At 34.9% G+C, this 22,449-nt stretch overlaps 1 protein-coding gene across 1 annotated transcript in view; it reads right to left on the reverse strand.

The window, feature by feature from the left end:
* LOC149770121 (uncharacterized) overlaps window positions 1–22,449 on the reverse strand; it is a 60,995-nt gene that overhangs the window by 18,154 nt on the left and 20,392 nt on the right. The window contains exons 5-11 of the mRNA XM_089949361.1: window positions 17,821–17,927; window positions 14,126–14,193; window positions 13,803–13,990; window positions 12,131–12,277; window positions 8,931–8,982; window positions 8,080–8,252; window positions 3,761–5,842 (exon numbers count right to left, since the gene is read on the reverse strand). Coding sequence (XP_089805487.1) covers window positions 3,761–5,842; window positions 8,080–8,252; window positions 8,931–8,982; window positions 12,131–12,277; window positions 13,803–13,990; window positions 14,126–14,193; window positions 17,821–17,927 — 2,817 coding nt within the window. The remainder of the gene's footprint in view (window positions 1–3,760; window positions 5,843–8,079; window positions 8,253–8,930; window positions 8,983–12,130; window positions 12,278–13,802; window positions 13,991–14,125; window positions 14,194–17,820; window positions 17,928–22,449) is intronic.

Consider the following 22,449-nt stretch of genomic DNA (forward strand, 5'->3'; position numbering starts at 1 on the left):
CCACCCACTTTAGTGTATCATGCATGACCTTGATGCTATACAGAGCTCGGCAGTAGGCTACTACCTTCTGACACATTAACCCGATTCCAGGGGTTAATGTGTTAAGTAATGCCTACTCTCGACATATCTATTTATTAAAGAGAGGGCACATGAATACTCACTGACTGTCCACTGATGCTTAGGAACATGGAACCATCCATGCTTAGGACCATGGAACCATCCAAGCTAAACTGGAGATAGTTTGGGTCCAGTGAAAGGGCATGAACTCACCCTATATGCTTGTCCAAATTTCTTCTGATCCTTCCGACCCCATTATTGATATCTTGGCATTTATTTTGACCTTTGACATTTATGACACCCCGATGTAAATGTCAAACTATCTCAAATGGGGTGGGAAGTGTTAGGGGAGACTCAGACTCAGTTCCTGCTGCCTGCCTCTAAACCTCTTCAATCCTACTGCCAAATAATTATGGCCCATACTATCCAGCATGGAGGAACAAAGAGTAATGCAGCTTGAGTGAAAAAAAAAAGGAAGAGTGGTGTCATTTCTCACTATATCTAAGTTAGCTGAAGCTGTCAGGCAGGGTGTTAGCACTGAATGGCAATACTGACCATAAACAACAAAGTCATGATTGCTTCCAGAGTTTTCAGCATGCAATAGACTTGACTTGCAAGCTGAAGAAAGGTTAGCATTGTTAGGTTCAACATGGAGGTCATCACCACGATGTTGCACACAAGCTTAGCAGTGTACTGAAAACAAACTTTCAGATCCACTTTGTAAACATTGGAACAGTCATAATAACTGCCACAATGTTTTGAACCTAATGTCAGAAGCTCACTGGTAAATACGTCCAAATGTGACCAATGCCAGTATGATGAAAACATTGCTGGTAATTAGCTTTCCACAAAAACATTAAATCAAATTGCCTGGATCACAAATCTTATCCAATAAACAGTCTGATTTCCAGCATCTTCAGTGATTGCAGCAGTAGACATAAGGAAGGATGTTCGTTCTCATCTTCCAAGTCTAATGACACCTTCACAATATAGGCTTGGCTACAGTTGGTGGCAGAAGTTGGCAACACATGATGTATTTCATCAACAGCAGCTTTAAAACTAAACTCAAACCATTCTTTTGTGGGATCTGAGTATGTCAATTCAGTAGGTTATGAGTGGGTCATTCTCATCAGGACCTAAATTCATATCTATCTTAGAGCATTCCTGGAGACATTGATTAGGTATTATCATTGTCTCTAAATGTAACATAATATCTCTACAATGAATAAACCATGAACAAATGACTCACAGGTCAACCAAGCACACAACACAGCTAGTCTTTCCTGTATGGACGACCAAGGCATGCGCTGGGTGGCTGGTGGATCATCAGCTTAGTTGCAGGCTAAAGGGTATGTCCGGCTGTTAGCCGGATGGTCAGCTGGACATTCAACTCTGGAACTGCCCATGCATAGTGTACAGTAAAATAGTTAGATCAGTCCCATATGACTCCATTTAGTACATAAATGGTATGTGGCATTCCTTGCCAAAATTACCGATCTCTGGACACTGGGCAAATGGTAATGCTGGACAGACAGTGGCAGACAGGATTGTGAAATGGATCCTCCAGATCCCAGAAATGCTAAATGCGCATGGACATAAAGGCCCAAAATCCATGCTTAGCTATGCATAGGGACTCGTGCCCACCAGGCTGCATAAATAGTGGACAATCCAACACAAGCTCCAAACCAGAGATTTGCAATGACCCAAGGCAAGCAACTGCATCAACACCTCTGGTACCTGACAATATATCTGCAACCCTAATAGTGTCTTGGAAAATGAGGGCATTGCAAATCTGCATCCTATGTTCCTCCATTTCAGTGGATGTAATCATCACAATTATCATACACCTGATTTTGGAGGATGAGAGGGATCATAGTGTCAGCTTCCACTGTGCCAGCAGTTAATGTCATTGTTACAACTCTATAGTCACAAACTAAGTAACAGAAAGAAGCAAAACTAAAAAGAGTTTTAAAACTTAACAAAAAGTTTAATTATCAGAGTTACAAATGAAAATGTGATAGGAACTTAAGGTGAATCCGAAATAATCCTGATAAAGTTCTGTGAAAGTGCAAATGAATGAAACGTTACATATAAATTTCAAAACCAGAAATGTACTGGCCTGCCAAAAATCATGATGTTGTCAATATGGCATTGTCTAAAACTCTTTTGAATAATTCACAATGATTTCAGAATAATATTATAGTCCAAATAATGAGCACATTCTATTTCCACTGAACAGTCCAAACAAATGCTGTTGCTCTTGAATGATATCTAAGTACAACATAAAACAGACTTACAACAGGAACACAAGAAATGAGAATGACTCCAAAAATAGGAATGAATCTGACTGCTCAATTTTCTCCTTATATAAACTTTCTATTATTACTTTCCTTCACAGCTTATCCCATGTGACAGATCTTACTACTTAATTATCTTGAAATTGCCTATTCATGTGACCAAGCCCAACCAATGGGTAGTTACTGAATTCTACTAAAACCATCCAAACCCTATCAGCCAATGAGAAATTAACCCAAGGTCAACATTAATTTTTATTATTAAGATTATTATTAATAATTGTCATCACATATGTAAGCATCTATTTATATATCCTTTGTAATTTTAAACCCTTCATATTCCTAAAACAGACCCTAGTCACATAGGTAAAATCTACCTAAATATAATCTGTACAACTTACAGTCATAGCTAAAAGTTATAAAAATTAAATAAAATCATGTATCAGAATTTAAAAAAATAACATATGCATAAAAGTCATAATTGTGTGAAGGTTCAGAATAACATATTCAGTCCAGGTCTTCAGACAGCTATCTATCATCCAGATTTTCTGCAAAACAGTACACCAGATGGCTTTTGATCATATATATATATACATACATACACTGCAGGCTACGGATGATGAACACTTTAAGCAAGCAAGGCACATATCATGCTTTCATTTCATGCTATTTTGCATTTTGTTGCAACTGTTTGACTAGAACAGCAAAAACTTGAAAAACAGCCTGAATGTGTTCACAAATCATGCATAACTTACACAAATGAAAATATATATGCAATAAGCATGAATAAACCATCAAGAACACAAAACATGTTGAAGCACATACTCAAGTCCACAACTGCAAAAAAGCTACAGAAATATTGATCAAACTTAAAAAATATTGATTATTACAAGGACTTTGTGAGGTCTTACAGTATTATGTTGAGAGTGCTGAGTAAACGCTTCAAATTGGCAGTGATAAAGGGAAAGTAATCAATAAGAGTTTCTTCCCTTGGTCTGCACCATATATAGATGGAAATAATGAAAGCTTTGTCTTTATGGGAGGACTGGATTCAGGTGGAAATGGAGTTTGTTTTCCTAACTTTAATGTGATCTGAGAATTTATTCACAGAAGTTTGTTTTCCTAACCTTAATGTGATCAGAGAATGTATTCTAAGGTGATAATTTTCCTAACTTTGATATGATCAGGGAATGTATTCAAAGGAGATTATTTTCCACATTTTGATGTGATCAGGGAATGTATTCAAAGGAGATTATTTTCCACATTTTGATATGATCAGGGAATGTATTCTAAGGTGATAATTTTCCACATTTTGATATGATCAGGGAATGTATTCAAAGGAGATTATTTTCCACATTTTGATATGATGAAGGAATGTATTCTAAGGAGAAAAGCACAGAAACACTTACTATGTAGAGTGGAAGTTGTTTGGGCAGAAGTTGTTAGAACCTGGGGTGTTTGCAAACCAGTTGTTGAAGCACTGGTTGTTGGTGCAGCAGTTGTTGAAGCCTGGGTTGTGGGTGCAGCAGTTGCAGGGGCACTGGTTGTTGGTGCAGTAGTTGTTGGAACCTTGGTTGTTGATGCAGATGTTGAAGCTTGAGTTGTGGATGCAGCATCTGTTGAAGACTGGGCTTTAGGTGCAGCAGTTGTTGAAGCATTAGTTGTGGTTGCAGCAGTTGTTAAGGCCTTGGTTGTTGATGCAGCTGTTGAAGCTTGGGTTGTGGCTGCTGCAGTTGTTGAAGCCTGGGTTGTGGGTGCAACAGTTGCTGGAGCGCTGGTTGTTAGTGCAGCAGTTGTTGGAGCCTTGGTTGTTGATGCAGCTGTTGAAGCCTGGGTTGTGGGTGCAGCAGTTGTAGAAGCATTCATTGTGGTTGCAGCAGTTGTTAAACCCTTGGTTGTTGATGCAGTTGTTGTAGTCTGGGTTGTGGGTGCAGCAGTTGCTGAAGCACTGCTTGTTGGCACTGCAGTTGTTGAAGCCTTGGTTGTTGATGCAGCTGTTGAAGACTGGGTTGTGGATGCTGCAGTTGTTGAAGCCTGGGTTGTGGGTGCAACAGTTGCTGGAGTACTGGTTGTTGGTGCAGCAGTTGTTGGAGCCTTGGTTGTTGATGCAGTTGTTGAAGCCTGGATTGTGGAAGCAGCAGTTGTTGCAGACTTGGTTGGTGATACAGTTGTTGATGCATTAGTTGTGGTTGCAGCAGTTGTTGGAGCCTTGGTTGTTGATGCAGATGTTGAAGCTTGAGTTGTGGATGCAGCAGTTGTTGAAGACTGGGTTGTAGGTGCAGCTGTTATAGAAGCATTCACTGTGGTTGCAGCAGTTGTTAAAGCCTTGGTTGTTGATGCAGCTGTTGAAGCCTGGGTTGTGGATGCTGCAATTGTTGAAGCCTGGATCGTGGAAGCAGCAGTTGTAGCAGACTTGGTTGTTGATAAAGTTGTTGAAGTCTGGGTTGTGGGTGCTATGGTTGCTGGAGCACTTGTTGTTGGAGAAGCAGTAGTTGATGCCTTGGTTGTTGATGCAGTTGTTGTAGGCTGGGTTGTGGGTGCAGCAGTTGCTGGAGCACTGCTTGTTGGAACTGCAGTTGTTGAAGCCTTGGTTGTTGATGCAGCTGTTGAAGCCTGGGTTGTGGATGCTGCAGTTGTTGAAGCCTGGGTTGTTGGTGCAACAGTTGCTGGAGCACTGGTTGTTGGTGCAGTAGTTGTTGGAGCCTTGGTTGTTGATGCAGATGTTGAAGCTTGAGTTGTGGATGCAGCAGTTGTTGAAGACTGGGTTGTAGGTGCAGCTGTTGTAGAAGCATTCATTGTAGTTGCAGCAGTTGTTAATGCCTTGGTTGTTGATGCAGCTGTTGAAGCCTGGGTTGTGGATGCTGCAGTTGTTGAAGCCTGGGTTGTGGATGCTATGGTTGCTGGAGCACTTGTTGTCAGAGAAGCAGTAGTTGAAGCCTTAGTTGTTGATGCAGTTGTTGTAGACTGGGTTGTGGGTGCAGCAGTTGCTGAAGCACTGCTTGTTGGCACTGTAGTTGTTGAAGCCTTGATTGTTGATGCAGCTGTTGAAGCCTGTGTTGTGGTTGCAACAGTTGCTGGAGCACTGGTTGTTGGTGCAGCAGTTGTTGGAGCCTTGGTTGTTGATGCAGTTGTTGAAGCCTGGGTTGTGGATGCAGCAGTTGTTGAAGACTGGGTTGTAGGTGCGGCAGTTGTTGAAGCATTAGTTGTGGTTGCAGCAGTTGTTAAAGCCATGGTTGTTGATGCAGCTGTTGAAGCCTGGGTTGTGGATGCTGCAGTTGTTGAAGCCTGGGTTGTGGATGCAACAGTTGCTGGAGCACTGGTTGTTGGTACAGCAGTTGTTGAAGCCTGAGTTGTGGCTGCAGCAGCTGTTGAAGCCTGGGTTGTGGATGCAGCAGTTGTTGGAACCTTGGTAGTTGGTGCAGTTGTTGAAGCCTGGGTTGTGGATGATGCAGTTGTTGGTGTTCTTGTTGTCACTTCAGGAGTTGTTGAAGCTGAAATAAAGGTAGATTGTGTCTTAAATTGTAGGTAATAAAATTAAACTTTTGGGGTTATATGATAATTTAACTTTGGTTTCTTTTGGAACTATTATTATTAGTTCAGCATTTCAAAACATTGCCTAAAATTGTGCCACTATCACTGGTCATTAATGAATAAATAATGATGCATGAAGTTAATTCATATTTTTGGGTAAATTAGATATTTGAATTTGTTATGCTGATTGTGATGAGATGATTAACAGCAGTAAATTAATGAAAATTCCCTTAGGTTGAACTCTTCCTACTTAATAGAGCAAACTGTTATCCCTCTATTCATTATTTGTTAACATATTAGAAAATTACACCTCTGAAACTAAGATTATTATCACCAGAGCACAGTAAAACCCATTTGAGCAACATCTGCTATTTGCAAGCACTTGCCATTTACAGCCAAAATCATCAATTTATGATATGCTCATTTATTTCTCCATTAACTTTTACATTGTCAGAATCATGCAGTATTTTTCCATACTGCACTGCTTCATACTGCATGACAAATATCTAAAAATATTATTGTGTTAGGAATATACTTTTTCTTGCAAACAAGCAATGTACACTCATGTGGCAGATGCCAGAGCTTTTGATGTATTAGATTTGTCTGTGAATGAACTAAACAAGCTGTTTGGTCCATTTGAAAGTAGAAATGATAAAACTGATGATATGGATGACTTCACTTTCAAAAGAAACTTTCAACCAAACAAATGACTGAATGTGATATCAGCAATTTCCAGAGATGACTTTATGACAACAAACAAGAGACATGCATTATTGAAAATACTGTTCTGATTATTTAAATACTTATTTAGGGGCAATATTCCTAAAGATTCACAAATCAAATATTTCACACCATGAGCTAAGTTCCCTAGGGTCTACAAAAATAGCACAGAAAGGCATATTCAGGTAAGGTCATATGATCATGTCTCCCCATGAGATGTCCCATTTTACAAGTCAGTCCAAGTACAGCAATTGTGTCTATTTCACCTTCTTAAACCCCGCTGAACTTCAACAATGTCAAAAACAAGTCCTACAAGACCTGTTATGAGAGACCTCCAATCTTGTGAGATTACTTTTTATTGGCTCTCAAGTCAGGCTGAACTATGGTAAAACCCATGTCAATTATTCAACATTGCACAAAATGGGTGACATTGGTCCAAACATTTTACATGTTAAAAATATTTATGATCTTCATTGTAAGCAATACACTGTACTATTGCTGGCATGCATTTATGTAGAAGCCATCCCAAAGGAGACAAAATTTCTGACTTAAAGTGAATCTGCACCATGAATCATGAAAAAAAACCTACCATATTTATTTGCTTACAAGTCCATCTGCAAACTGTACAGACCCAGATCTGCCATCGCATAATGTGCCAGCAGATCTGGGTCTGTGCAGTTTGCTAGGAGTAATAAGCAGAACAAATAACACATACCTTGATCTGCAGGCACATTATGCTACAGCAGATAATGGATCTTTGTTGTTTACAGTTTGACTTTACTTTTAAGCAAGTATATAAGGTAATGTTGCAAAATCTCCCAGAAAGGTACACAAAACATTGATAATAGCAAAAAAGGGGTAAAATTCTTCAAATGCAAGGTCAAATGGACACTCCTCTAAAGCATGTACAACCTGGTGGGGTACAACATCATCGCAGGATGCACCTCCTGACAAGCAGACCACTTCCATGTCTCTTACAACATATAGGTGGCCACATGAAACTATTCTACATCCATGACCCTGTAGAGATTAGAAAATCTACTCCCAAAGACATGGGCAAAGTTACCATACACTATCAAACACATATTTGTCAAATGTCAAACATGTACACAAAAATTGTATTTATATGTGCCAGCTATCAGTTATATAAAATAATTCTTTACATTTTATCATAAAAAAACAAAATATATTTGTTAACATTTGTCAAGTTAACATTTACCTGCCATTTACTTGCCATTAAACATGCTATACACATGTGAAACTGAACACATATGAGAACCTGTATTTATTTTACATGTGGATTATAGGTGTTTTTCATTTGTAAATCCAAGCATATATTTTACATATGGACAAAGTTTGGAACTGCAGATACTATTTTTCAACAGCAATGGTTTATTACCCAATTTAAAAATCTTCTAGCATGTGAGACCCACCTACACTATGGACGTGCTATAAAGAATGGATGGATGATATTTACCTGCAATATCTATTAAATTAATTAACCCAGGTATAATTTCCTTTGCAAAACTGGAGGTGCTCTGCTTCAGTTGTTGGTTCAAGGTGCTATTAATGGAGTCCGCAGTAACTGCAGTTCCACTGGACTTGTCTGCTATAAAGTGAATCTGTATGTGAGCTATAATGCTGCCAGAACTGAAAAGAAAAATTTTAATAAAAAAAAAATGTCAATATTTGCATCATTATGTTTACAATGAGACAGTTTGAAGCTTCCATTTTGCATGTAACTTTTGAATTCTGATGTAAGGTGGAAGATCTACATTTTCCTTCAACTAAACAGCATGTATGTATCAGGTTAAATGGCATATATACATAGTATGTATCAGGTTAAATGGCATATATACATAGTATGTATCAGGTTAAATGACATATATACATAGTATGTATCAGGTGTAATGGCATATATACATAGCATGTATCAGGTGTAATGGCATATATACATAGTATGTATCAGGTTAAATGGCATATATACATAGTATGTATCAGGTTTTATGGCATATATACATAGTATGTATCAGGTTTAATGGCATATATACATAGTCTAGGGTAATCAGTGCCAAACAAAAGCTATAGTAGCAAAGGTGGTAAAGGCAAAAACCTTGACAAACTCTTCAGAAATACAAATCCTTTCAGCCCAAAGCAAACATGATGCAAATAGACAAAACATAACGATGTCACAATAATTCACCAAATGATAAGGAAATTTTGATCACAGTGCATGAGTGCATTTAAAATTTTTGGAGCAATTGACCCATTGCCACTTGTCAATCATACTGACCAATTAACCAATCAGCAAGTGTAAATTTGGCACACCTCCATGCATCACTTATGTCCACTGTTTTCCTCCGACAAGCTGCTTGTTGCACTAATGAATTGATTATGATAAGTATTTACAAATTTTGCAACGATTTGTTGGTTTCTTGACTGATGCCAGTGAAAAGAGGTCAATGGGAGCCTAGTAATTCTGACAGCCAATTTTCAGATCATCTCAATTGAGGAATTAGACTTATTTCTTTCCCAAAACATCAATGAAACTTTGATGGATAAAAACTTGTGTTCACATGTACAATCAGCTGTATATGGACACAATTGATGGCAAATACACATGTATAAAAGTAAGCAGAAATGCATGTCCCATCGATTGCTTGTAGAAAAGAAAAAAACTGAACAATATATGTAAAATTAAATGTTTCTATAATATGGGTGGAGAACCCCCTAACTTTCTGGCTTTGAATTTTTTCTTGTATAGGAAGCATTGAACCTCAAACTACATTATATTCAAGTTTGAAAATTTACACTTGTCCCAAAAATGATTTACTGTCTTAATCTTTCAGACACTTGAGTGACTCTTTACTTTCTCGCTTGGCTGAAGTAGGGATGGGGATACGTAGAGGTAATTAATAATAAAGAAATACAAAGTGAATGGTTTCCGATAATTATCTTCTGATATTTTAAGCATGCATTTACACATTTACATCAACAGACATCATTGATCCAAATTCCATCTGACAAACATGACAGAACATTAAAATTACCATGTACAACAGTATACTTCTGAACAGTAATTATTAACAATTTTTGTTGTAATTATTAATTCATTTCCTTCCAAGGCAGCATAAACATAAGCCAGATAAAGTTAATAATGAAAGATTATATATTAAATACATTAATATCTTTTGCAGTGAATTTCGTTTTACATGAATAAATTCTCAGGCATTTTTTAAATCTATTATTTACACTTAGCTCATTACTATACGAACTTGAATTAAAAATATAAATATCGTCTACTGAAGTATAATTTATGCAGCTTTGAAATTTTACATTCTCAGTGCTAATACAAACAACTTTTATTAAACATATCGCTTAAACTGAAACATATTTCTTTGCCAAATACTGCGTGTTTGTCTGAGGTTAAGAGGTCATCATGTCATGTGATTTGGTATGCGAAGCAATCTATCATCTCACATAAGGTCATTTAGGTAGATGTAGTAGGTATATTGAGACAGGCTACGTACATGTTGAAAGTTTATAACATTTTGACTTCACATTTTTTAAACAAGGGAAATTTGAACTTATATATTGTTATGGAATGCAAGTTTGAGGAATTTTCTTCTGGATGGAAAAACTGCACTTTAAATTTTTGAAGTACAATGATATCCAAGTTCAATCTCAAAGGACATAAAGAGATTTCAGCTTTAATCAAATATTGACAAAAATCAAAATATACTCTCTTAATATTTATTTTTTTGCTATCAGTTGAAATCGTCAAGACACTTTATTAAGTGTGATCTTAGAACTTCCAATCAGACCCAGGCCTATTGTCAAGTGTAATGAACACACACACACACATATACACGTGCACATGCGTGCATGCATGCACACATGCATGCACACACACATACACACAAAGACAGACAGATATACATACATACATATAGACACATACATACATACATACATACATACATGGGGCCCGGAGTGGCTGAGTGGTCTAAAGTGCTCTCCGTTACAGATTACTGCCATCTCACCTCTGTCTGCGTGGGTTCGAGTCTCGGATTCAGCTAATGTGGGTATATGAGAAAGCTTGCCAGTAGCTTCTCGTCAGTCGGTGGTCCTTTCTGGGGTTTTCCCGGGTTCTTCCTCCATCATTAATACTGGCCGCCATGTATAACCTATCCTGTGCTGATAAATGGCATTAAACCCTACAACGTACATACATACATACATACATACATACATACATACATGCATACATAGACACACACACATACACACATACAGACAGACATACATACATACGTACATACATACATACATACATACATACATACATGCATACTCCATTACGGATCACTGCCATCTCACCTCTGTCTGCGCCGGTTCGAGTCTCGGATTCAGCCAATGTAGGTATGTGAGAAAGCTTGCCAGTAGCTTCTCGTGGGTCGGTGGTTCTTTCCAGGTCTTCCCGGGTTCTTCCTCCACCAATAATACTGGCCGCCATGTATAGCCTATCGTGTGCTGAAAAATGGCGTTAAACCCCACAACAACAACAACAACAACATACATGCATACATACATCTCTTAGTCTAAAACTTCACAAGAATTATTTTCCTTTTGGCAGATGTCCATGCACTTCTCATAGGCCAGATAGTGACAAAGACTATACTGTGTTGTCATCCATCAAGACTCTAACGTAAGGAGCTCTAGGAACAGCCCTTGCTCGGACCTTATTTTAGTGCACTTTATTTTCCCTTATCTAATCAAGCACAGGGTTAAGGTTAGGGTTAGGTTACAGTGAATGTATATACAGAATTCATCGACCATCAACATGTTTACTATCATTAATTAGGGATGTTATGTATTATTCTTACCTGCTCCAAATTCCTTACAAATTTTCCAGATAGTTTTTGAGTTTATTTTTGTCATCTAAAACCAGGTAGAGGATCATACTTAACACTGTATATCTTCAAGGGTGTATATTTCTTAACAACTTCCAAAAAACAGATCAAACCAAGTACTTGAAATGTCTTCAAAAATTTTGATCATATCTGATCAGGTCTGCTCTAAATTCTTTAAGAAATTATCATTATTTAAAGATTTAAAAGAACTCCAAGTCATAGATTTATGAACATTCTTTCCTCCTATATTGTTCTAAATGGTTGCTTAAACCAATTTCTGGAACAGAAATTCTTGAAACATTTTCTTTTATATGTGTGTCTACATGGTCTATAAGTGTTTATGAATTGAATATACCCAGGTGGGTTCAATGACCAATTGCAAAATTCCAAAAGGTTAGGATGTCCATATTTATGTCACCTAATATGTACAATTCTTTCCCTTCATTTATAACTTTCTCTATTTGAAATTCAAAAATCTTCATTCCAGCCAACATTTATAGATGGATACCTATACATAAAAGTTACTAAATACTGTTGGACTTTTTCTCGGGTGATCTAAATCCATATTGATTCAACTTTTTTGGACTCAAGGTCCATCCTTCTTCTGTAAATTACCATTTTTGACGTAAGCTAGGAGTCCCCCACCTTCTGCTTTCATGTCTATGTGAACAGACTTGTCACATCCATCAATGCAGAAAAAATTATCAGTTTGACTCTCAGTTAATTTTATCTCTGAGATGCCTGGCCAATGCACATTGTTATCTGGAAAAGTTAACATGAATTTAAATTGATCTATTTTCCCACTGAACTGATGCCTGAATATTTACGTGATCAATATTGACACCTTTTCCAGAAATTCCTAGATGCATAATTGTAACATAACATGATTACAATGACTATATTTTGGCACTCAAGGAGACAGCTATTTCTACAGACATTTACATCATTTCTATTGCTGTCATTTTTATCCTATTTGCTACAATCGGACCCATTCTCATGCATAGTTCATTTCTTAGTCCTGTTTAATTCGTTATTTACAGTATTTTACATTCTGGTTTTAATTGGTTGTGTTGGTGTCTTTACAGCTAGAGGAAGAATTACATCTACAAGAATTACATCTACAAGGATATTTGTTACATTCACAACATACAGATGTTAAGATGTTTAATTTTGTTTATATAAGTTAGATCTGGATTTACAAGACAGACTTTGGGATTTATCAGTTGACAAGAGTCTGGAACGAGACAATTGCACCACTGATGGAAACAACAGCAACAGCATCATTGCCTGTGTCCTACTGACCAGAGTTATGATGAACTTTTGATTTGTTTCCTATCTCAGAGCATACCCAGCATTTAAATTCCTTAACCCTATGCCTACAATCAGCAAGAGTAAGGTTAATTTCACCTCACAGATTACATCTTTGATTTGTCCTTGAATGTCCTTGAATTGCAACTTTTAACTTTAGTTCACAAAGTTTTGACTTTGTTTTGAATTTAATTTTTATTCTTCTGAAAGTGAGATCACTTTAATTGTTCTCAAATTTGATGTCTTCGTTTATGTTTTTGACAAAGTCTTTCTAGAACCTTCATATGAAAGGTGAATTAGGTCAACTTTTACCATAAAGTCTCATGTCTATAAAACCATCTTTAGTAACAAAATCATTGTAGACCAGTTTACAGTTCCATTGCTGTGTTAGTCATTTGTTACAGCCCAAACATCATTCTTCATGTGATGCCAGTTCACACAGAACTATTTCACATTTAGGATTTTGAGTATGAATATGTAGCAGAATTTGATTATACACTTTTTGGTCATTTCCAAATCACGATCTCTTTGTGCTACACTGTTTCCTACAACATATATTACAACAGTGGAAAAGCTTCTAGGCTATACAGCTTAATCTCAGCATGATTTATTGTACAGTGGATTGTACAACTTAATCTTGGCATGTATTGTTTGTACAGTGGCATTGTACAGCTTAATCTCAGCATGATTTATTGTACAGTGGATTGTACAACTTAATCTTGGCATGTATTGTTTGTACTGCAGCACTGTACAACGTAATCTCAGGATGATTTATTGTACAGTGGATTGTACAACTTAATCTTGGCATGTATTGTTTGTACTGCAGCACTGTACAATGTAATCTCAGCATGTATTTATTGTTCCTACAGTGGCATCTGATACGTGCATATTTTTGACATTCTTTTTCAATTCTCTAACTTTTACTAAATGATCATCGGCCTATTATAAACAGATTGTTCTTTGGTGCCTGAGGATCTACTTTTTGGTGCCCGAGGATCTACTCTGTCTGCATAGGAGACAGACTGTGGTGTATGTTTTGGATACACTCTGTATATTGCTCCATTCACATGGGGAACATCTTCCTGTGTACCGGATACATTATGGATTTGTGTACTGGACCTGGTAATGGGTACAGTCTGTGTTGCCTGTGAAGAGAAGTCAAATCCACTGTTGATAGAATACTTATCATCAAAACAACACATACATTTGGATAGAAAACATTCTCTGTGTGTGTGTATGTGTGTGTGTGCATGCATGTGTGTGTGCATGTGTGTGTGTGTGTATACATGTATGTAGAGATACCTGAATCCTGTGACATTGCTGTATCCATACACATCCCGTAGTGAACTGGACCTGTATGCATTGTCCACCTGTTTGAATTTACAGAGAAAGTATTTAAACATTTATCTTCAAAAACTGGCTTGTTCTGCCAAAGACAACAGGAGATATTTGCAATGCAATAAATTAGAGTGTCAAATTTATTTAGAAAATCATTATTGGACCTATATGTTCTAACTTTTGTGATGAAATTCTAAGCTTAATGTAATCTCGTTGATGAAACACCAATTGTTTCAACTAAACTCAAAGTAACTTATAAAATGACTTTTTAGGAATATTTTTGCCATTTGTGGTGTCACATACAAATGATTTGCAGATAAACAGAAGTCAAATAATAAAGATAAGTCTGTATACTGTTAAATATTTTCCAGAAGAAAAGTCACTATCCAGTACTCAAGTTATTATTTAGTAGAACAAGACACTGTCAAGTAAAACAAGTCCAGCAGAATATGTCATTATCCAGCAAACATATCCTAAGTAAGCAGACCATGTTATTGTCCAGTAAAATTCATTACCCAGTTGAATAAGCCATTACTGAGTCGAATATGTCATCATCTGGTAGGACATGTCATAAGCCAGTAGAACATGTCATTATCCGGTAGAATAAGTCATGATCCAGTAGAATGTGTAATTTTATGCAGAAGAACATGTCATTATCCAGTGGAAAGTTATTATTCACCAGAACATGCCACTATCTAGTAAAATATGTCAATATTCAGTAGAACATGTCATTATCCAGAAGAACATATTATTCCTCACAGTATCTCATTTCTCCAGTAAAACATGTCATTACCCAGTGGAAAGTTATTATTACCAGAACATGTCACTATCCAATAGAACATGTAACTATCCAACAGAATGTCAATATTCAATAGAAAATGTAAATATCCAATAGAATATGTCAATATTCAATAGAACATGTCAATATCCAATAGAATGTAAATATTCAATAGAACATGTCAATATCCAATAGAATGTCAATATTCAATAGAACATGTCAATATCCAGAAGAATATATTATTCAGAAGAATATCTCATTTCTCCAGTAAAACATGTCATTAACCAGTAAAACATAACATTATCCAAACATATTAGACGTGATATGAAAATAAGTTCAATAATTCAGAGCTTAGATTAACAAATCTAAGCAGTAATTAATTCATTACACCATTATTTTTTACAGGGTTTACATGATTTTACCCCCTTTCATATTTCTTGAGGTGTACAATCTCATACATACTGTCAAAGAACAGAGTAATCCAGTACCACATCATAATATAGCAAAACAACCTTAGGATCCAGTTGAATATGTCATTTCTTCCAGTAGAACACATCATTATCCAGTTGAATATGTCATTTCTTCCAGTAGAACACATCAGTATCAATTGGATCATGTCATTTCTTCCAGTAGAACACATCATTATCCAGTTGAACATATCATTTCTTTCAGTAGAACACATCATTATCCATTTGAACATGTCATTTCTTCCAGTAGAACACATCATTATCCATGCAAACATGTAATTTCTTCCAGTAGAACACATCATTATCCATTTGAACATGTCATTTCTTACAGTAGAAGACATCATTATCCATTTGAACATGTCATTTCTTCCAGTAGAACACATCATTACCCATTCAAACATGTCATTTCTTCCAGTAGAACACAGCATTATCAAGCGGAACATGTAATTATTCAGTAGTCAGTACTATGTCATTATCAAGTAGAACGTACCATTACCCAGTCAAACATGTCTTTACCAAGTAAGATATATCATTACCAAGTACAACATCATTACCAAGTAAAACAAGTCATTATACAAACAAAACTACTTGTCATGTGGCTTGAAAATGGTTCAATAATCTAGAGTTTGGACAACTAAATTATATATATATATATATATATATATATATATATATATATATATATATATATATATATAATAATAATGAGGACTTTGTATAGCGCCTAATCTTTAGAAGCTCTAAGAACTATAAAACATTAGACAACACCTATAAGATAAAAAACATAATAATATTATTACAAAAACAAACACCATGAAATTAGAAAAACATTCAAAAATGTATAATATATATATATATATATATATATATATATATATATATATATATATATATATATATATATATATATATATATATATATATATATATATATATATATTTATATATATATATATATATATAGAGAGAGAGAGAGAGAGAGAGAGAGATTCAAACACATGTAAGACTCAAACACTGCAAAGACATCACCATCAATGTAAAGTGTTGCCTTATATGTAAATTTTCTATGACTACTTGATCTTTAAACTGGCATACCCTGTCAGTCAAGTTTGCCAGATACCTAACATGCACATTTCCCAGCCATGTAAATCTCTCCAGTAAGATCCAGCAAAGCCAGTGTGGAGGAAAGAAATGGAGAAGGAAATTGGCTCATGTAAATGTGTCATATGTATGACCTGACTCTTTGTTCTGAATACTGAATAAATTCTTCTATCACTTACCCTCACTAGTTATATGTTAAATGTTGTATAAAAAAAACTAATTAAAAAAGAAAGATTTGAGTTAGATTTACCTCTAATAATTGCATAAATTTAAAATATTTGAAGAGGGTGAAAAGGTGAGACATAAAGGTCTATATTGTTACAGATATAGTATATGTTTTATCAGGCTTGTCTTTGGCATGAAAGATGTTTTTTGGACCATAGAATCATTGATTTCAAATTCAAATGTATTTCTTCTGAAGCTGCATGCACGTGTTGCAAGGAGGGAAAATATATGCAGCTGTATGTGTCTTTCGAGGACATTAACATATTATTTTGCTGTATCAATTATGTGTTACCACAATTACATTCTTCCCCACAAAATTTACACCAATTAGACCAAGTTACATGTCTTTTTGACAATTTTGTGTTACCGTATTTCCAAGTTATTTACATGTGTATACTGAGTAAAGCATCTTGCACCTGTAAATCTGGGAGTAAACTTGAAGTCTATCAGTTTCAAACTGATTGAATCATTATAACACAGCAACATTTTTCTAGCAAGAAAGACCATATAAAAAAAGATATATATCTGAAACTTATGAAGCAATAATAATATTATCATTATTACTATGAAATGTTAGTTTTTCTCATTTAATACACTGTTTGGAAAATTGGGCTTTCATATAGTTACCATGATTTACCACTAAAAGTGAAAGGTAAACTAAATTACCACTAAAACTTACAGGAGACTAGACTAAAACTACCAGGTGACTGAATTGCCACTAGAACTGTCAGATGACTGGATTACCTCTAAAACTCATGTGACCGGATTACCACTAAAACTGTCAGGTGACTAGAATACCACTAAAACTGTCAGGTGACTAGATTACCACTAAACTGTCTGGTGACTGGATTACCACTAAAACTGCCAGGTGACTGGATTACCATTAAAACTATCAGGTGACTGGATTGCCAATGCAACTAATGTGACTGGATTACCACTAAAACTGTCAGGTGATTAGATTACCAAAAAAACTGTCAGCTGCTTTAGAGGAAACACACAAGTGAAATATGATTAGTCAGATAACATAAAATATAATTCCTGGGAAAGGACTTCCACCACTTTAAATTCCAAATCTACGCACTACCCACCTCCATGGTCACATTTTCTGCTAAGTTCTTGTACTCTGGACTGCTACTATTATATAATTCTGATGTAAATGTTCTGTTGATTGTAATGCTTCCTTGAAAGGTCACCGCTAAAGAGATACAGACACAAATTATTCATTATACATATTTTTATCATTACAACTATCATTGATATTATTATTATTTGAAAAATGTATAACTAATATCATATAGAGAAAAAAGTTAAGTTTTATCAGTTTTTGAAGTTTAATGATTTTCTCCTACTATCTTCATTTTGTCTTCCAGTTTGTTCTAAGAACAACCTCAGACTGTAGTGTACAATATTACTGCTGTTCATTAAAAATCCAATTAAAAATGAACGTGAAATATACAGTTTGTTTTAAATGAAAGTGAAATGTACAATTCTGTTTTTAAACACATCTTGGGGTAAAAGTCATTTTCATAAACATCTCTTGGAGTAAAAGTCATTTTTATAAACATCTCTTGGAGTAAAAGTCATTTTTATAAACATCTCTTGGAGTAAAAGTCATTTTTATAAACATCTCTTGGAGTAAAAGTCATTTTTATAAACATCTCTTGGAGTAAAAGTCATTTTTATAAACATCTCTTGGAGTAAAAGTCATTTTTATAAACATCTCTTGGAGTAAAAGTCATTTTTATAAACATCTCTTGGAGTAAAAGTCATTTTTATAAACATCTCTTGGAGTAAAAGTCATTTTTATAAACATCTCTTAGAGTAAAAGTCATTTTTATAAACATCTCTTGGAGTAAAAGTCATTTTTATAAACATCTCTTGGAGTAAAAGTCATTTTTATAAACATCTCTTGGAGTAAAAGTCATTTTTATAAACATCTCTTGGAGTAAAAGTCATTTTTATAAACATCTCTTGGAGTAAAAGTCATTTTTATAAACATCTCTTGGAGTAAAAGTCATTTTTATAAACATCTCTTGGAGTAAAAGTCATTTTTATAAACATCTCTTGGAGTAAAAGTCATTTTTATAAACATCTCTTGGAGTAAAAGTCATTTTTATAAACATCTCTTGGAGTAAAAGTCATTTTTATAAACATCTCTTGGAGTAAAAGTCATTTTTATAAACATCTCTTGGAGTAAAAGTCATTTTTATAAACATCTCTTGGAGTAAAAGTCATTTTTATAAACATCTCTTGGAGTAAAAGTCATTTTTATAAACATCTCTTGGAGTAAAAGTCATTTTTATAAACATCTCTTGGAGTAAAAGTCATTTTTATAAACATCTCTTGGAGTAAAAGTCATTTTTATAAACATCTCTTGGAGTAAAAGTCATTTTTATAAACATCTCTTGGAGTAAAAGTCATTTTTATAAACATCTCTTGGAGTAAAAGTCATTTTTATAAACATCTCTTGGAGTAAAAGTCATTTTTATAAACATCTCTTGGAGTAAAAGTCATTTTTATAAACATCTCTTGGAGTAAAAGTCATTTTTATAAACATCTCTTGGAGTAAAAGTCATTTTTATAAACATCTCTTGGAGTAAAAGTCATAGATATAAAATTTCTATCAATAAGTTGAATGACAGACTAAAAATCTGAAAAGCTTAATTACAGGATGCACTGAAGACAAAATTCAACACTGTTCATTGCTTTCAAGGAGTGTACTACACTTTTAAATGTCAAAACAACACTTTATTATTTTCAAGGAGTGTACCACACTTTTAAATGTCAAAACAACACTTTATTATTTTGAAGGAGTGTATCACACTTTTAAATGTCAAAACAACACTTTATTATTTTGAAGGAGTGTATCACACTTATAAAAGTCAAAACAACACTTTATTATTTTCAAGGAGTGTACCACAATTTTAAATGTCAAAACAACACTTTATTATTTTCAAGGAGTGTATCACACTTTTAAATGTCAAAACAACACTTTATTATTTTGAAGGAGTGTATCACACTTTTAAATGTCAAAACAACACTTTATTATTTTCAAGGAGTGTACCACACTTTTAAATGTCAAAACAACACTTTATTATTTTCAAGAAGTGTACCACACTTTTAAATATCAAAATGCTATCTTGTTACAATGGAAAATTGTCTCCAAAAAAGTAAGACACTGACTGACTTATACTGTATAGAGAGAAGCAAAATTATAATACAGAAAAAAATTCTTAAACAAAATCACTAATTTTATGGTTTAAAAAACAACAAGGATAAAATAGAAGCACCACACTACTAATTATGTATTCATTCTTGACTAAGATACAACAAATGTCTCAGATAAAACTTACACTGGACCTTTGTGTCTGGACTAGTCCTCCGAGATGGTTCTACAACTAAAGGCAGATGAAATACAAATTAGTGTATGTATATATATATATATATATATATATATATATATATATATATATATATATATATATATATATATATATATATATATATCTTAATCAGTTATGAAAGATCAACAGGGCAATTCTTTAAAATTAATTTGTTGTGCTGTGAAAGTGATAATATACAATTTGAACTTGTAACCAGTCTTGTTAGAATGAATAAAGTAGACTGAGGTTTCAATTAATCTTGCCGATGTTGACAATGCAGCACGTTCAAAAACTGACATCATTACTGCACATTTCAAAATATTGACAATCTATAAACATTATCTATCTGTCATCACTATGGTCATCTCCATTATGACCCAATGACCATGTATGTAGTTGATATTTCTTGAGTAAATGTCCACCTTCTGTTGACACCTTGGCCATCTCAGTTATGACCCAATGACCAAGTATGTAATTTATTTTCCTTGAGTAAATGGCCATGCCCTGTTGGCACTATAGCCATCTCAGTTGTGACCCAATGACCATATATGTAATTGATTTTCCTTGACTAAATATCCATACCCTGTTGGCACTATGGCCATCTTAGTTATGACCCAATGACCATGTATGTAATTGATTTTCCTTGACTAAATGTCCCTGTTGGCACTATAGCCATCTCAGTTATGACCCAATGACCATGTATGTAATTGATTTTCCTTGAGTAAATGTCCATACCCTGTTGGCACTATAGCCATCTCAGTTATGACCCAATGACCATGTATGTAATTGATTTTCCTTGACTAAATGACCATACCCTGTTGAAAGCACCGGGGATATTGTGAAACCCCCTATCCAAAGACAAATGTACAATAAATCCATTTACAGTGACATTTTTAAAATAATATTCTATGCAGATTATCCCTTAGAAAATAATGCAATCTAATAAGAATTAACATATCACAAAATATAAGTCTAGCAGGTACAGAAACCACTGGACATATGACAAATACTACTGCTAGAATTAAAGTATCACCAAATGTCAGTCAAACAGGTATAACCACCAAAGAACATGTGAAAAAATACTGCTAGAAAAGGCATTAGGCACTATCTGATCACAGCCACAATGGTAAGCTTGATAGAAATCTTAATTTATCCAGCTGGCACTATATAACACAACATTCAAATGGATATACAACACCATACAAAACATGTCACATTGCCAATTGGCACTATATAACATAACATGTCACATTGCCAATTGGCACTATATAACATAACATTCAAATTGACATATAACACCATACAAAACATGTCACCTTGCCAATTGGCACTATATGACATAACATTCAAATCAACATATAACACCATACAGAACATGTCACATTGCCAATTGGCACTATATGACATAACATTAAAATGGATATACAACACCATACAGAACATGTCACATTGTCAATTGCCACTATATAACAACATTCAAATGGACATACAACACCATACAGAACATGTCACACTGCCAATTGGCACTATATGACATAACATGTAAATGGACATACCACACCATGCAGAACATGACACATTGCCAATTGGCACTATATAACATAACATTCAAATGGACATACAGCATCATGCAGAACATGACACATTGCCAATTGGCAATGTATAACATAACATTCAAATGGACATACAACATCATGCAGAACACGACACACTGCCAATTGGCACTATATAACATAACATTCAAATGGACATACAACATCATACAGAACATGTCACGTTGCCAATTGGCACTATATGACAAAACATTTAAATGGACATACAACATCATACAGAACATGACACATTGCCAATTGGCACTATATAACATAACATTCAAATGGACATACAACACCATGCAGAACATGACACATTGTCAATTGGCACTATATGACATAGCATTCAAATGGACATACAACATCATGCAGAACATGACACATTGCCAATTGGTACTATATAACATAACATTCAAATGGACATACGACACCATGCAGAACATGACACATTGCCAATTGGCACTGTATAACATAACATTCAAATGGACATACAACACAATGCAGAACATGACACACTGCCAATTGGCACTATATAACATAACATTCAAATGGACATACAACATCATACAGAACATGTCACATTGCCAATTGGCACTAAATGACATAACATTTAAATGGACATACAACACCATACATAACATGACACATTGCCAATTGGCACTATATAACATAACATTCAAATGGACATACAGCATCATGCAGAACATGACACATTGCCAATTGGCAATGTATAACATAACAT

The sequence above is a fragment of the Sinohyriopsis cumingii genome, unplaced genomic scaffold, assembly GCF_028554795.1.
Source record: "Sinohyriopsis cumingii isolate HCF-2022 unplaced genomic scaffold, ASM2855479v2 utg002682l, whole genome shotgun sequence".
NCBI lineage: Eukaryota > Metazoa > Mollusca > Bivalvia > Unionida > Unionidae > Sinohyriopsis > Sinohyriopsis cumingii.